Source organism: Protopterus annectens, chromosome 9.part0, assembly GCF_019279795.1.
Source record: "Protopterus annectens isolate FY-2018-M chromosome 9.part0, PAN1.0, whole genome shotgun sequence".
NCBI classification, from domain to species: Eukaryota; Metazoa; Chordata; order Ceratodontiformes; family Protopteridae; genus Protopterus; species Protopterus annectens.
The window spans coordinates 1939531230-1939546779 of NC_056743.1; the positions used below are offsets into that span (position 1 = coordinate 1939531230).

General features: G+C 39.9%; 1 protein-coding gene across 1 annotated transcript in view; it reads right to left on the reverse strand.

The window, feature by feature from the left end:
• The window catches only part of MAST1 (microtubule associated serine/threonine kinase 1), a 1222161-nt gene that overhangs the window by 545208 nt on the left and 661403 nt on the right, over positions 1-15550 (reverse strand). The window contains exons 9-11 of the mRNA XM_044084747.1: positions 12808-12940; positions 9639-9706; positions 5045-5130 (exon numbers count right to left, since the gene is read on the reverse strand). Of these exons, the coding sequence (XP_043940682.1) occupies positions 5045-5130; positions 9639-9706; positions 12808-12940 (287 nt within the window). The remainder of the gene's footprint in view (positions 1-5044; positions 5131-9638; positions 9707-12807; positions 12941-15550) is intronic.

Here is a 15550-nt window from a genome sequence, read left to right on the forward strand (position 1 = left end):
CCAAGAGAAGCACCCCGCCTACCTGGACTTACTACGGTCACTCACTGTACCACCAAACACTTTGGTCATGGGAGATTTCAACTATCCTTCCGTCAATTGGGCAACATACATGATCACAAACATACTCACCCTGAGGTTGCTGGACTTTGTCATTATAAATGCCCTAGAACAGCTAGTCTGCACTCCCACAAGGGGCTCAAATGTCCTAGACTTAGTATTCATCAGCATGGGAGGTTACTGCACTACCCCCTGTGTTTTGCTCTCCCTGGTAAGGTCAGACCATACATATGTCTTGTTTGAAGTAACAATCAGACCTAACACCCCCACAGGAGCAAAAATAAACTGAAAACTTTCTCCAATGCAAACTACAGATATAAAAAGTTTCAGACCCCTGCTAACACAGCCACAAATGACTCCTATGCAGAAGAGTACACAAATGATCTATATAACCACTTAAACAACTGTATAGACTCAGCTGTATCTGATCAGATCAAAACCAGGTCCTCCCATAACAATAGGTCATCCTGGTGGACCTCAAGTATAAATAATTTATATAACAAAAGGAAGAAACTGATGTCTAAGAACAAGAGGGAACTTATTTAGCAGAAGAAGAATACCCTCCACAGCCTGAACAAGCAAATCAGATATCTTGTAAAGTCCTCTAAAGCTAGTTATGAAGCTAAATTAGCATCCTTAGCTAAGGATAATCATAAGGCATTCTTTAGCTATGTCCGAAATTTAAAAAGGAATGCCCAACTATGTGACAAACTTAGAAGTGGACGGTACCTCTCCTACTGAACCTGCGGAAATTGCCACCCTGCTAGCTAACAAATTTGGTGCAAACTTCACCCCCCCATCCCCACCAGCCATACCCCAAAGCATACCTGACACCAGTCCTCTACCTAGTATCGCCAAAGAGCAGGTCATATCCGTGCTCTCCAAGGCCAAAAACTTGGCCTCTATGGGACCAGATAACATCTCAGGCTGCTTACTAAACAATCTAAAGCAAGACCTAGTGACCACTTGGCACTCTCTTTAACCTCAGCCTGAGCACTGGATTTGTTCCAGCAGAGTGGAGAACAGCAACAGTAATCCCCTTGCACAAAGGGGTCCATCAACCAACCCTGAGAACTATAGATCCATAAGCCTAACCAGCCTTTTCTGAGAGGTCATGGAAGGAATCGTCAAGGACCTTATCAACAAGGACATAAGTGACCTTCAAACTCTTGACCCAACCCAGTTTGGCTTAGTTAAGGGTAGATCATGCTTATTACATCTGGTGTACTTCCTCAAGAAAGGCACCAAAGCCCTGGATGAAGGCAAAACAGCACGCACTGCCTATCTTGACTTAGCCAAGGCTTTTACCACAATCTCTCACTCAGGTATCATTCAGAAACTTTCTCAGCTGGAGATTAACCCACACATCACTAGATGGATAGCCAACTGGCTCACTGACAGAATGCATACTATCAAAGTTGGGGATTCCACCTCTACCAGTAGACCAGTTACCAGTTGCATACCACAAGGATCTCTGCTGGGCCATCTACTGTTTGAAAGTAGATGGCCTGCGGCTTACTAAGTTCATTGATGATTGCTTGACTGTGTTGGGAGGGTGGCCTAATGGTTAAGGTGTTTTCCTTACAAACACAAAGTGCAGGGTTTGAGTCTCACAAGGGATAATTGGCTAAGCTTAAGATGGCTCGCAAGGGCAGTTAGCTTAGTACTAACCTATGAACCTATTATATGTCCTTTAACCCCCAGTGTATATTCTATGCCTCTAATATTCTCCTTTTTACTTCCTCCTAAAGCCTCCTCTTGCCTATGTCCTCTCAAGATATTTTTCCTGTCTTAATGTACAAAATTCACTGTACTTTATTAAGAATGTATATATTGACCACTTATTCTTAATCTTGTTAATTCCTATGCCTTCTCTGATATTTTTCCCTTTGTTCTATGTAAATTATTTTTTGAGACAGTCTAGGCAATTGAATATTGTATAATTGTACATTGTAATTTAACTCTGTTTTTCAGTGTCTCATGGAGCTTTTCTCCTTGGGTCTCTGCTGAAAAAGGGCTATTTTGCCCAGTCAGACTAACCCAGTCAACAAATGTCAAATAAATAAATAAAATAAATAAATGATTGCAAACTGGGTGCAATCATTGAGTCCTCAAATTATGCTTACATATTACCAAAGAGGCTAACACAGACAAATGATTGGTGCCAAAGCCATGGACTAAAACTAAATGCAAAAAAGTGCATTATTATCCCCTTTGCCAAAGAGGAAGTCCCTGCAAATTACAATATTGACAGCACCACCCTAAGCTCAAACCCACTGGTGCAAGATTTGGGAACACAGGTTGATAGCAATCTAAACTTCGATTACCATGTGTCCATAGTGGTAAGGAAAGCCTTCGACATTGCTCACCTCATAAGTAAGGGCATCACATGCAAGACTAAGAATGGTATAACTCCTCTGTACTCGACCCTCATCAGACCACTAATAGACTACAATATTCCCTTTTGCATGTACCTCACCAGACACCTGCAGCAGCTGGAGAAACCACAGAGGTTTCTCACCACGAAAATTCAGGGCCTCCCAAACATAACCTACATGGAAAGACTGAAAGCCCTGTCACTTACTCTGTATCCTACAGGCTGCTGAGAGGCAACTTGTGCATAGCCTACAGAGCAGTCCCTGAACCTACCCTAATGGAAATGCTCCACATCTGCAAATCAAATGGGACAAGAATCACTTGCTCCAGGGATCTCAAGGCAGCCTGTGACATTAACAGAACATGCTGGAGAGACAGATATATCTTCCAGAAATTGCCTCTCTTCTGGAATAAACTCCCAATTCATGTGAAACCCTATTCAAGCATAACCTAGTCAATTAGATGGGAGACTCTAAATTTACTGTTAATGTTAATTCATTAAGTGCAGTTCTAGGCCACTCCACTGAGCAGAAAGGTGTGTCTCTGGGAGAGACGTGTTATATTATGTGTCTCTGGGTGACACACTCTATCATGTGTCCTTGGGTGACACATGTTCTGTTGTGTGTCTCTCAGAAAAACATTCTATGATGTGTCTCTAGGTGACACATGTTCTATGATGTGTCTCTGGGTGACACATGTTCCATGATGTGTCTCTTGGTGACACATTCTATGGTGCATCTCTGGGTGACCCATGTTCTATGATGTGTCTCTGGTTGACACATGCTGTGATGTGTCTCTGGGTGACACAATTTCTATGATGTGTCTTTGGGTGACACAATTTCTATTATGTGTCTCTGGGCAACACAATTTCTATGATGTGTCTCTGAGTGACAACATTTCTATGATGTGTCTCTGGGTGACACATGTTCTATGATGTGTCTCTGGGTGACACATGTTCCATGATGTGTCTTTGGATGACACCTGTCCTGTTGTAGATCGTTCTGCTCCCTATACGTTTAACAGACTTTGCAAACTGGGGTCAGGTTCTGGATGTGGAGCTTCCTTCAGGTTGGCTGCCCTGAAGGGCTGGGTGTCTTGAATCTCTTCACCTCGGGGGCAGGTGTCAATAGATTTCCACTGAACTCTGTAATATCTGTTCTGCAGCTAATGTGTCTTAGAAGAAATGTAAAATACAGCGTGTTTGTGAATTCTCATAATAATGTCCCTTTGAGCTACTAGCTCTGGCTGTAGGACATCACTCTGTCCTTTACCCCATTGGTTCTACATGCCAAACCATGTCAGCTTCAAAATGGCCACCTCTTGGATCAACTCACTCCCAGTGTGGGCACATCTGCATATTTTAGGGCCAGGGCTAGCCAAAACAGCAGAGCTAAGATGTTTCTGGGAGAAAAAGCAGCTAACTTCTCTTAGTTTTTAGGAAGCAAATCATACATTTCAAAGATGCATTAGTCTGGCAGTTGGTGATGAGGGTTAAGGTTATAAGCTGTAGCTCCCATGGCAGAGTGTTTGATTCCCACAGCCTACATGTGTCAGTTAAATAGACAGTGCTTTGGGGATACTGAAAATTTGTGCTAGGCTAGACAATGCTCCTCCAGACTGTAAGCCTAATAACTACCTATGAACCTGTGTTATGGTGAGTATGTTGCCTAACTTGTTTTCAAGTAATATTACACAAATAGTATTTCTAACCTAACTCTGGTGCTCTTTCTTGGATTTCACAAAGTAGGAATCATCTACAGGGTCACTGGTTGAGTGATCAACTCAAGAGTTCAGTATCCCCCAAAAGGTTATGATAAAAGTTATCTAAGTACTCCCCAAAGTAATTATGTTAAAAGAGTAGACCAGTGTTTTGTCATAAATCAAGATGGCTATCTCACATGGAAGGGCCTACATATCACATCAGCCAGCCAACAATCTGATTTCTACTAAACTAAAGTAAAACTTATCTTGAACATTGTTTCCCGTTAGTTTACAAAGAAGTAGTACTAACCCGAACCAGCTTCTCCTGATAAAGACTTGTGTTTACTAATGAAATGCTGAAGTGAAGATGCAGCCATCTCTTAAGGGTAGCCTTTTGGTAGTTCTTACCTTTAAACAACCAAATAATACCAGACTCCCAAGGACAGAGACAGGGGGACTGAGACCTGGAGGTATGGAGGGCTGAACTGTGGTATCATTTGCAGCTGTGGCACACCATGGAGCATTTCCTGCAAATGCATATGCTGGTACGCACACTGCAGCAAATTTATTATAAATGGCGGAAGATGGCAGTGGGTGGGATTTCATGTATTCATGTCTGAAAATCTTTCTGTCTGTCCCACCTACAGGACAGGAAATTTTGAGGGTGTAAATAGTTTCACTATGTCCCTCTCTTAATCTTGTCAGAACAGAAATTTATGGCATAATGGTATCTAGAGACAACCTCACAAGCAGAAGACTGTGAAAGGCTGACTCCCTATACATTTACTAGACTCAGTAAGCTTAAATGAAGCCAAGAACAACAAACATACGTCTGAATCAGCAAGCTTTCCCATCCTGGGTTATTCTATTTTACTCAGTATCTGATGCGTTTTGTCTTTAGTTTACATACCCATATGCTCCATTGCTAATAAGCTTAATAGTGTCGAAGTCACTTTCTGTTGGCGGCTTTTTAGACTTCAGTGCAGATCCTCGGCCCTAGAAGCAAATGAAAATAGGTAGATGATGTTACAATTGAATTTGATAAAAAAATACGCTTCTGACGACTACAGTCAAAGAAGGATCAGGAACTTTGGATTGGTCAGATACAGAATGAAATGCAAAGCAAAGATATTCTCATAATTCATGAGGATGCACACAAAGTTTGTAGAATACTTCTTTAATCTTAGTATGCTGACAGATACCTGACTGTGAAAGTCAGGCTCATATCATTAGGTTCAAATCTACATGGTTTACTTACATAGCTGTGACCTTTGTCTGTTTGCATCCAAAAGAAAAGTATAAAACATTTACAAGCCAGAAAGTAACTAGACTGTTTAAGGGGTGAATAATGAATAGCATGATAGGTTTGTGTTTCTGCTCCGCTGTCTTGAAACTAAGCCTCCTTGACATGCTCTGCATGCAGGAATAAAGCTGTGACACCAGAGAAATACTGCCAGCTCAGCTATCTGGAATTTTGTAAATATTCATAGGTCATTTGTGAATAGTAATATGATTCATATACTTGTCTTATAAATGTAAGAGAGCTATATATTATGTGGATGTTAAACTGCTGGTGCAGAAGTGTGTGTTGAACTGCATGTTATGTACTGAGCTTCAGGAATGTAACCACAGTGTACCCTGCTGGAAAGAAAAACAGAAATGTGTATGAACTATATACCTGTGCAAATGTATGTTTTAATAGTAGAAGTTGGAACATACAGAGTTAACTTGCAAAAGGTCAAGAAAATAAGTTGAAAAGTGAAGTGTTTTACGGTGTGCTATAAGGAGGTTAGTTAATGCAGTAAGGAGACATGATGTCTAGAGCTAGAAGTTTTTCCTATTGTCTTGAAACAGAAATAATTACTAGGTTTCAAATGTAAAGTGTTTTAATTGCTCTGTGACTTCCTAGCAGCTGCACATCTGAGAGATAAGCATTTTTGACACAGAGATGTTGGCTTCTGTTAGCCTGGGAACTGAAGGCAAGTGACAATGAGTGATGTCATCCAGCAGTAATGTTTTGATATTAATTTGGGACCTCTTTAAGAGACTGCATTTTGTATTTGTCTTTGGACATGGAAATATCTTCTCATTAGCACTTGCCTTGTTAATAGTAAGTAACCAGGGTACAGTAATCTCTCTTAGATATAGATAGGAATATAGTAAAGACTAGTTTAGATGTTTTCTGCATTTATTTGAGACTGTCCTGCAATGTTGCTTTAAAATATTTCCTGTGATTCTGAACTCTGTAGTTACTGTGTTGCGTTATTGAGTATTGTCTTGTTCTTTTATTATTTATTATTAAATATATTTAAACCTTTTAATGGTGGCTGGTTTGTTTAGAGATATTTAAGCTCTTAGAGTATTTGCATATGTATCTGGTGACACTGTACAGGCCACTCCTAAATAGCATTGGTCTTGGTCACACTTACCATTTGGATAATAGTAACATCACACGGTAGGACTGGTCACCCTTTGGGAAAGGTCTTATAGTAGCTGATAAAGAGCTGGTTAGTGGCAGTGATAACTACCTTTTAGTCTGAGCAGAAGGGGGCATGGCTAGTAAACCTGTGCCAGCCTTTCCCAGGAGAGTGTGTGTGTGTTTGTATATAAATCAAATCTCAAAGTGTGTGTGTGTCAGCTACTTGGGCAGGGGCACGAAGCACTGGTTGGACAGAGAGGGTGCTGGAGGTTTTAGCTTGGCCATTCGGCTGAGATCTTAACCCTACAGCTGTGCCAGTGGGGAGTCTTATTGGGGATCTGGAGAGAGAGAGGGAGAAACCAGCCCCAGAGTGACTGTGATCTCTGTGTGCTCTAAAGGGAAATTTTACTTTACTCTGTGTGTACTTGTCTCCTCCCAATGTGTACACCCCCTCACTGGTGCTAGTGGTGAGGATTGAGGCTCCTTGATTACTGGGCCAGTGCAGGGGCATCACAAAAGCCAATACTACAGTACATATGACCTGGTTCGACTAGTGACCCATGTGCTGCAGCAGTTGGTGAAGGAGGATAGGAGCGAGCAGCTAATGCCAGCTCAATCATCCTATAGGATAACACCTAGTAGAAGGCATGGTGAATGTTGTCTGCAACAATTCAGACTGAGGACATGGCTTTAGTCACTACCAAGCTTCTCTGATCAGGTAGCCCTCCAAAACACATGCAGATATGGAAGCATGCACAGACGTGACAGTAGGGCTCTTATACTCCTAAGTGTACATGGTAGCTACCAGGGGAGGGGTTAAGGGCCTGAAAAAAAAAAGATGACTGATTGGATGGTGATCTCCCAGAGTCAAGTGTTGCCCTAAGAGGGGACAAATTATTCAATTAATTGTGGGAAGGCTGAAGGCTGGCAGGCACTGAGCTACAAAAATAGAAAAGAAAGAATGGAAGCTATCTCATGCCATACACAGGTGTCACTGTGATATAAATGATTATTTACTGATTTATTTACTGACTGCAGTTGGTTGTCTGGGTTAATCCTACTGCACAGTAAGCCCTTTTTCAGGGTGCAAGTATCCATGTTAAACAAGTTACAAACATTATACGTGCACAATTATCCATTGCATTTGAGCACAGAGTAAAAATGCTTACAACAATGAAATTAGATATTACAAACACACAGACACATGCATATTTCATGAGGCTATCAGAACTACCTGAAGGGAAAGGAAAGAAGAAACGCTTGTTGGTAAAGGCAGGACTACAAAGGATTACATTTTTTGTTTTTGTTTACTGTCAGTCTTCTCCCACACTGGGTAATACTATTCTGTTGGGCATGGGACACAAAGAAAACACAGAAATGTCTCTTTTCATATATCTTCTTACCTGACTGTCACTAGTCCCTGTCATTACCCCATTAACCCATTCATTCTCACATCCTGGCTGGACTTGGCCATTGTTGGTGGAGGTGTGAATCAAGCACTGCTGTCTGCCAACCATTGGTGTATCTTTTAGTAACTTACCTTCATTTATTTAGAGAGGATTATGCATAAAATGTATAACAGAGTTATACAGGTTGTAGATATGAGAGTTCCTTCCAAATCCACCCTGACAGATTTCTGAGACCATGCACCTTGGAAACTGACTCCCAGCCACTAGGTGTCACTCTCAAAGAAGGATCTCTCCAATCCAATGACTTTCAGCCACATAGCTCTCAATCTTCCATCTCCAAAATGAGGAATAGTAGCCATCATAATGTGGAACATATAGTAACTGCTTACTTTCAACTTCGGCTAGTAAGGTCATAAGGTGGTAAAAATATGCTGTTTTTACTTATAAAGGAGATATTTAAGTGGATTAATAGGATTCATTACTATTTACCATGGATATCTGTTAAAAATTCCTAACACTGAATGTGTGACAAACCCTTTCAATGTGGAATTTTGAGGAACATGAACTTGTTAAGACCCCAAATGAGGTACGTTCCTTGTAACGAGGTACACTTGAGATGAATGTTCAGTCACTCATTCTTTCCTTCCCCCAGCTGATCTTCTGACATCCCACTAGCTAAATGAAACCAAAAACAAGCAGCAGTTCAGACTGGCACCTTGCTTCCATGTGGAAATGCAAGCTTCAGAAGCACAGAACTCTTTATTAACTGCCCCCTGCTGGGTGTTAGTAGGAATGCACACTGCTGAGAAAGACTACTAGACTCATACCAAAGTCTACTATATTCCCAACTTCCTGCTAAGCACAAATGTCTCCAGTGTCAGTCAGTAGACAAAGAAGGGCATGCTGGTAAGGAGGTTAGGCAAGGACTATTGTCCACCTTCTCATACTGGCTGGTTTAATACTGTAGATCACTTTGAGGAATAAAGGGTACTGCGGTGGTGGTGCTGCGGTAGCGTTGTCGCCTCACAGACATTGCCCGTTCGATCCTCAGATAGAGCCTTCTTCTGTGTGGCGACATGCGTGAACGGGCGTTCCTTCGTTGAAGGTTGTGTATTAGGCCCGGCAAGCCAGTATGTAAAACTCTAATGCCAATCATTAGCGGACCGGAGTTCCGCTGTGGTGACCCCTAACCGGGAAAAAGCCGAAAGACACAAACAAACTTTGTGGAATAAAGGACCTCTGTCTTGTTCTTGGACAGGGCTATAAAAAGTTATAGAAAAATGCAGGCACTGCCCTTAGAGCATTATATTTTGAAATATTAAATATAAATCATCTACACACATGCCTATGTGGCAAATATTAAAGGAAACGTATCTTTCCTATGTCTTCTATGTGTCTTTTTTCTGGATTCACTTGATCCAGGCTGAGGTTTCTCTGGCAAGGGGTGCACTGTCCTCATCTGCTACCTATACCCAGAATGCACAGCATGTGATCATTCACATGACAGTCAGATGCCTGGGCAGTTATCAGTAGGTAAAGCAGTGCCCAGAAAGATGAGTGGTTTCTAACCTGCTCTCTTCATCAGGCCCTTGCCTTAAAAATTCAGTGTGGTTAGATAGCATAACCATCTGTTTAATCACATTTTCAACATTTTGATAACAAATTAAAATACTTACTTCACCAGATTCATCAGTCTCAGGTGTGTTGTTGCCCCCACTGTCATAGGTTTCCAGATAAGCCACATCTGTTAGAAACAGAAACTTTCCTTAGCATTTCATGTCTGATTCAAATATATTCACCAAATCTGTACTTTTTTACTGCTCCTACAATATCCATTCTTAAACACAAGTGTATATGAGAGAGTGTTTTCATCTCAGATGTACATTATAACTGTAAGCATGCTGTTTGGGATCTGGGGACTATGGAGGGTAACACATCCAATAGCATAACATCCAATAACACAAACCCTGAGTAAACACATCTATATAACCCTCAGTCATTGAAAGAAAATAAATTGTCTTTCACCTTTTGTGAGAAAAGCACTCAAAAGAGCTTTTCAAATAACTGCAATGTGTGGGCTGGTTCTCTTCTTCTTGTACATGGCACAGGCCAGCTTGTGGATTATTGAAATACTTTTCACATTTTTAACACAGCAGTGCAGCATTAGGGTGTCAGTGCAGCATTAGGGTGTCAGTGCAGCATTAAGGTGTCAGTGCAGCATTAAGGTGTCAGTGCAGCATTAAGGTGTCAGTGCAGCATTAGGGTGTCAGTGCAGCATTAGGGTGTCAGTGCAGCATTAGGGTGTCAGTGCAGCATTAAGGTGTCAGTGCAGCATTAGGGTGTCAGTGCAGCATTAGGGTGTCAGTGCAGCATTAAGGTGTCAGTGCAGCATTAGGGTGTGCTGCACTCCCGAGTGTGCCATCCTTCAGATGAAGCATTCAACCAAGGTTGCATTAATTTATGTTGGTGCTAACTCAGGTGGATGCAAAAGATCCCACTGCATTTATTGAAAAAAACAGGAGTTGAAGTTCCCTGTTGGCCTGACCAAAGTTCTAGTAGTATATATACCACCTTCAGTGTCAGCTGAATAGAGGCCATTAGTCTAGTAGGGCTAACCTGGCCAACAAAGGATAAATAAATAAAATAAATGCTGCTCTTGCATATGCCTCCATTTATCATGATTTCTCTCCTGTTCTTTTTCCTCTCTGCTGACCATTTGGCTGATCACATGACTGTTCTGCTGACCATTTGGCTGATCACATGACTGTTCTGCTGACCATTTGGCTGATCACATGACTGTTCAACAACTCTTTTCCCAGTGAGTCTGGTGGTTGATTCTCTCATAGAAACTGGGAAGGATTTTCTTGCTTGTTTTATGAGCCCATTGAGTACCATCTGGTGTTTATACAGCATATGTCAGTTCCATTTAACACTTACAAAGTTAGGTGTGTCAAGAAGTCATAGTGCAAGTGGAACAATGAAGACCCCACACTAAAGGAAGGGATTTCTCATAGGAGCCTCATGTTAGTATGAAGGCAGCCAAATTGATAAAGAATCTGCTATGGATCTTTTGTGTCAGTGTGAAGAATGAAGACAAACTCATACTGTACATTAACTAAAGCACCTTTGGTCTTGAAACTGCATGTCAGAATGGCCATGCTTTTCATCTCTAGCTCTATAACTAGCAACTACTGAGGTAGTTCTATTGATAAAGACACAAATTATAAAATAAATTGATTATCTAGGTCAGAGTCACCACACTTAACCTCCCATATACCTCTGTCTATTCACATTCTATAACCTCTACTTAGGAAGTGTCTTGGCATTACTTCCAATTCTTGTAAATATTAGAACATGCTAGCTTTACTGTTTGTATGTTTATATTTTTAGTACTCACACTTTCTTATGTGACAACTATAATTTGTTCTGTATACCGGTATTCCAGTTTGTACTCTATTTTATCGGATCTATATTACATGATCAAATGGTCAAATATTCAAATACGTAATAGTCGACCCATAATAATTGAACCGCCACAATGTCAAAAGGAAAATAAAAAAAGAAAAACCCACCCAAACAAACCATTTAAGCACTCTATGCAGGGGGCAACCCCCCCCCCTGCAGCTCTCCCACTACTTAAATATACCAACTCCGAGATCGCACTACAATGCAGACAATGGAAAACTTCCATTTCCGCACTGTACGGAGGTCTTCATTGAACCATTCGATATTGTGGCGGTTCGATTATTACGGGTCAACTATTACATGTTTGAATATTTGACCATTCGATCACGTAATATAGACCCATTTTATCTTATGTATAATGTTTCTTTTATCTTTTATTGCTGTAGACATTATTGGAGCTTTTCTCCTCAGGTCTCCACTGAAAATGTTTTTTTTTGTAACTCAGCTCGGCCAACCTGGTTAACAAATGTGAAATAAAATAAAATAAAGAGTAACCCTCCCCATCTTAAAGAAACCCTAGTCTTCCAGCCATTGCTGTAAGCAAACAGAGAAATTCCTAGCTACAATTTAAAGAACACATGGCACATACCTTAATAGAATCTCGGCACTACATTTGACACTGATAAATTATAAAACTTGGTCAAACAGTGGTCTCACAACATTGCACATTCTTGAGATCTATATTTTATAAGATATAGCAGGAGGGAAATGATTCCAGATGGATAAAATAGATTTTATAAAATGTCTTTCATAAAGGTTGTTCCTCAGATTATGTATTTATTTATTTGCTAATTTGAGCTTGTTAACCAGGTGAGTGAACTGGTCCAAAGATAGTTTTCAGTTAACCTCTGGGTCAAAAGGCAAATATATGACATATAGCAAGTACACATAATCTACAATCAAACATAAGTAAGCACAATTATTTATGTATTTACTGACATTTGATTATCGGGAAAGTTGACTGGGTAGAAGCCCATTTTCAGTGGAGGCCCAGGGAGAAAAGCTCCAAATTATTACAAAACATTTTAATAACACTAATTTTATAACCTTCAAAAATAAAACAAAAACATCTAGAGTTTAAATAATTATAACATTGGTTACGAACTGATACAAGATATATGACAATCATTTAATATTTACAGAAATTTTAGATAGTTTATAGAGAAATTAAAGGTAAGTTAGTCTAATACAGATAGGAATTGCAATATGCAATGAGGGAAAAACAGGCGTATGGTATATTTAGAGAGAAAGTCAGGGAAGAGAATTTGATAGCAGTAAGGAAGTAAGTGAAGAAGGGAGAGTAAGGAGATAAAAGGAATGAAAAGGTACTTGTTCACATTTAGGGATATACTTTATCCTGTTTATTTCTGCAATACTTACCATCAAGCAGGTCACGGGTAAGGCCCAGCTGAGTAATAATATAGCGGGGGATGTCGGTTTTTACCAGATGCCCTTCCTTTACATGGTCCTCTGCTGCCTCCAACAAATGGTAAAACTCTTCTGGGTTGAACTCCTGAAAATAGTTACATAAAAAGTTATGAGTGGATTTTATATATTATTTATTTATTTTTTTTTATTTAAGTATGTTAACTGAAGAAAGTGGACTGATCCCATTTATAACCATTTGAGCTATAGCCCAAAAAAGACACTGTTTACACAGGCAAGACTTCAGAAAGAAAATACAGTACAGGTTTTAAAAAGTCATCAGAACAAGAACACTCATCCATCTACCGACTTAACTGAATCAACTACATGAAATTTCAACAAGGCATCTTTATTCCTCCCAGAAGGAGGGTATCCGAGAGAGAGGCTTCCAGATTTGCTACCTAATGCGATTTTATCTGGACATATCCTCTGTACTCTGTTTCTTGTTAGTCCTGTCATCCTTTGGATCACAGGTGGGATACTAGACTTGACTCAAGCCTTCTGGATTACCTCTGCTTTCAATTTCCCTCAAAGGTGACACTCAAACCCTGTACCTTGTGTTTGTAAGGCAAACACCTTAATCATTATACCAACTTCCAACCCCTAAGATACCATGGCACTTGTCGGTTCATAGGTAAGTACGAGGCTAACTATCCTTGTGAGCCATTTTAAGCCTAGACAATTTCCATCAAAGGTGAGAATCAAACCCTTTACCTTGTGTTTGTGTGGTCAGCACTTTAACTATTATGCCAGCCTCCATTAAGTATCTGAGCTGATAACTGAACTTGGGTTGCCTGGGATGTAGTCAGAGCTTTATCTCTGTATGCCACTGGACGTGGCAACTATTTGGCTACACCTTTCATGTCTAATGTTTTATTTAAAAAAAAGATGAAGCACGTACTTATTTATTTGCAATTGGTTACTGCAAAGGTTTGACTGGGTCATGCAAAACTCTTTTCAGTGAAGTTCCAGGGAGAAAAGTTACAAAAACGTATCGAGAGAGAAAAATATACAGAGAAATTATAGCAGACTCTTTGTGAGTACAAACAATATTTGAAGTTGAGTGATTACAAATTCAACATAGACTAGGTGCCTCGGTGTGTGTGACAAGTAGCAGTTGTCAATAAAAGGAAAAAGGGGGGGGGGTTGCAGTGAAGAAGGAAGTAGTTGTGGAAAGGTTGGAACAGGGGTACAAGACGAGAAAGAGATAAGAGTTAAATATTGACATTGATCCAGTTACTGAAATGGGTAGAAATCTAGAGGACTGAGGCAAAAGTGGATGAGGGAGGGTAGGCATTATTTATCTGCATGATAAAGGTTATAGAAAAGAAGTAGTTAAGGAATTCACATCAACAGTTACGAAAACAGCAAAATTCTAGAGGTAACTGATGAGAGGAGAAACTCTTTGGTTTGAGAGAAGGAATGCTGCGTGTGTTGGGGGGAACAATTGATTAACCAGGAGGGGAAGAGCACAGGCAGACCTTAGAGTTAAGGAGATGAGTGTGCAGATTCTGAAACTGTTCTGGGTTTGAGACTGATTGAGGGCAGATGGCATCTGGTTCTAGAGTTTGGACACATGGCGTGAGTGCAAGGCTTCACCAGGTGTATTTAATGCCTTGTCTTGGTAGACAATGTATTTGTCTTTATTATTTGTGTTCAAACCCTTATCTCCATGCTGCAAAATATTCTCTTGTTTCTCTTTATCCATATTCAGAGTAAGGTAGCATATTAAAAATCTAATTGTATTTAAGTGGTCATGAAGACCCATTGTTAAAAGTTTCCATCATTTTATTCGTGGAGATCAGTGTAAATGCTATGGACTCATAAACAAGATCTAATATACGTCCGCCCATTAAAATATCTCGCAAACACTCATATTTAATGTATCCTGGAAATGACAAAGCTTAAGAATTGCATGCTTCAACTGCTACTGTTAGGTTATAGTTCTCACTTCGCACGATCTTAACACGATCATTAAAATTGTTTCCAATGCTTTGTGTACTGCAAAAATACCTTTTGAAAGTATTATTAGGTTTTCTACTCTTTCTTCTGTCACTTCTCCATGGCCAAAAAATAATATCTAAAATCAATAATATTTCTGCCGATGAAGCCATAACCATAATGACTTAAGTGTATCTAGTCACTTGCAAACTGTAGTAAATCGTAAACATTCCTTCCAATAAGTTAGTAAATTTATCCTATAGACAGGACATAACTGATGTAGCCAGGTATTATATTGGTAGGCATTTGTAAATAAATAATAATTCAGTGCTGGTGAAGGTATAATTTTACTCACTATCACCTAGAAATTTTACAGCCTCCAATACTTATTGCTTCATGTTTTAGTGGTGTATATATTAGATCTTTTATTCCTGTCTGCATTACTATTTTTTATATTTTCATATACCAGTTTGAGTAAAATTGTCATCAATTCTGTTAAACTTGACAATAATGATACAGTGACTTTTTCCTTGTTCAAGTCACTTAGTTTCCTTACTGCATTTTTCATCATGGAGTCTCCCAGAATTAGGAGTCTGAGGCCAATGATGTTTCTAGTCTCTGTAATACTAATATGACTTTGGGTTGTACATATATGGGATGACAAAGCTCCCAACATGGGGTGAAGTGCAGGAGGGTGTGCCCCCTGTGTGTGTGTATGTATACTGTGGTCCTAACTGGTGTATTTTGATCCTTGGAG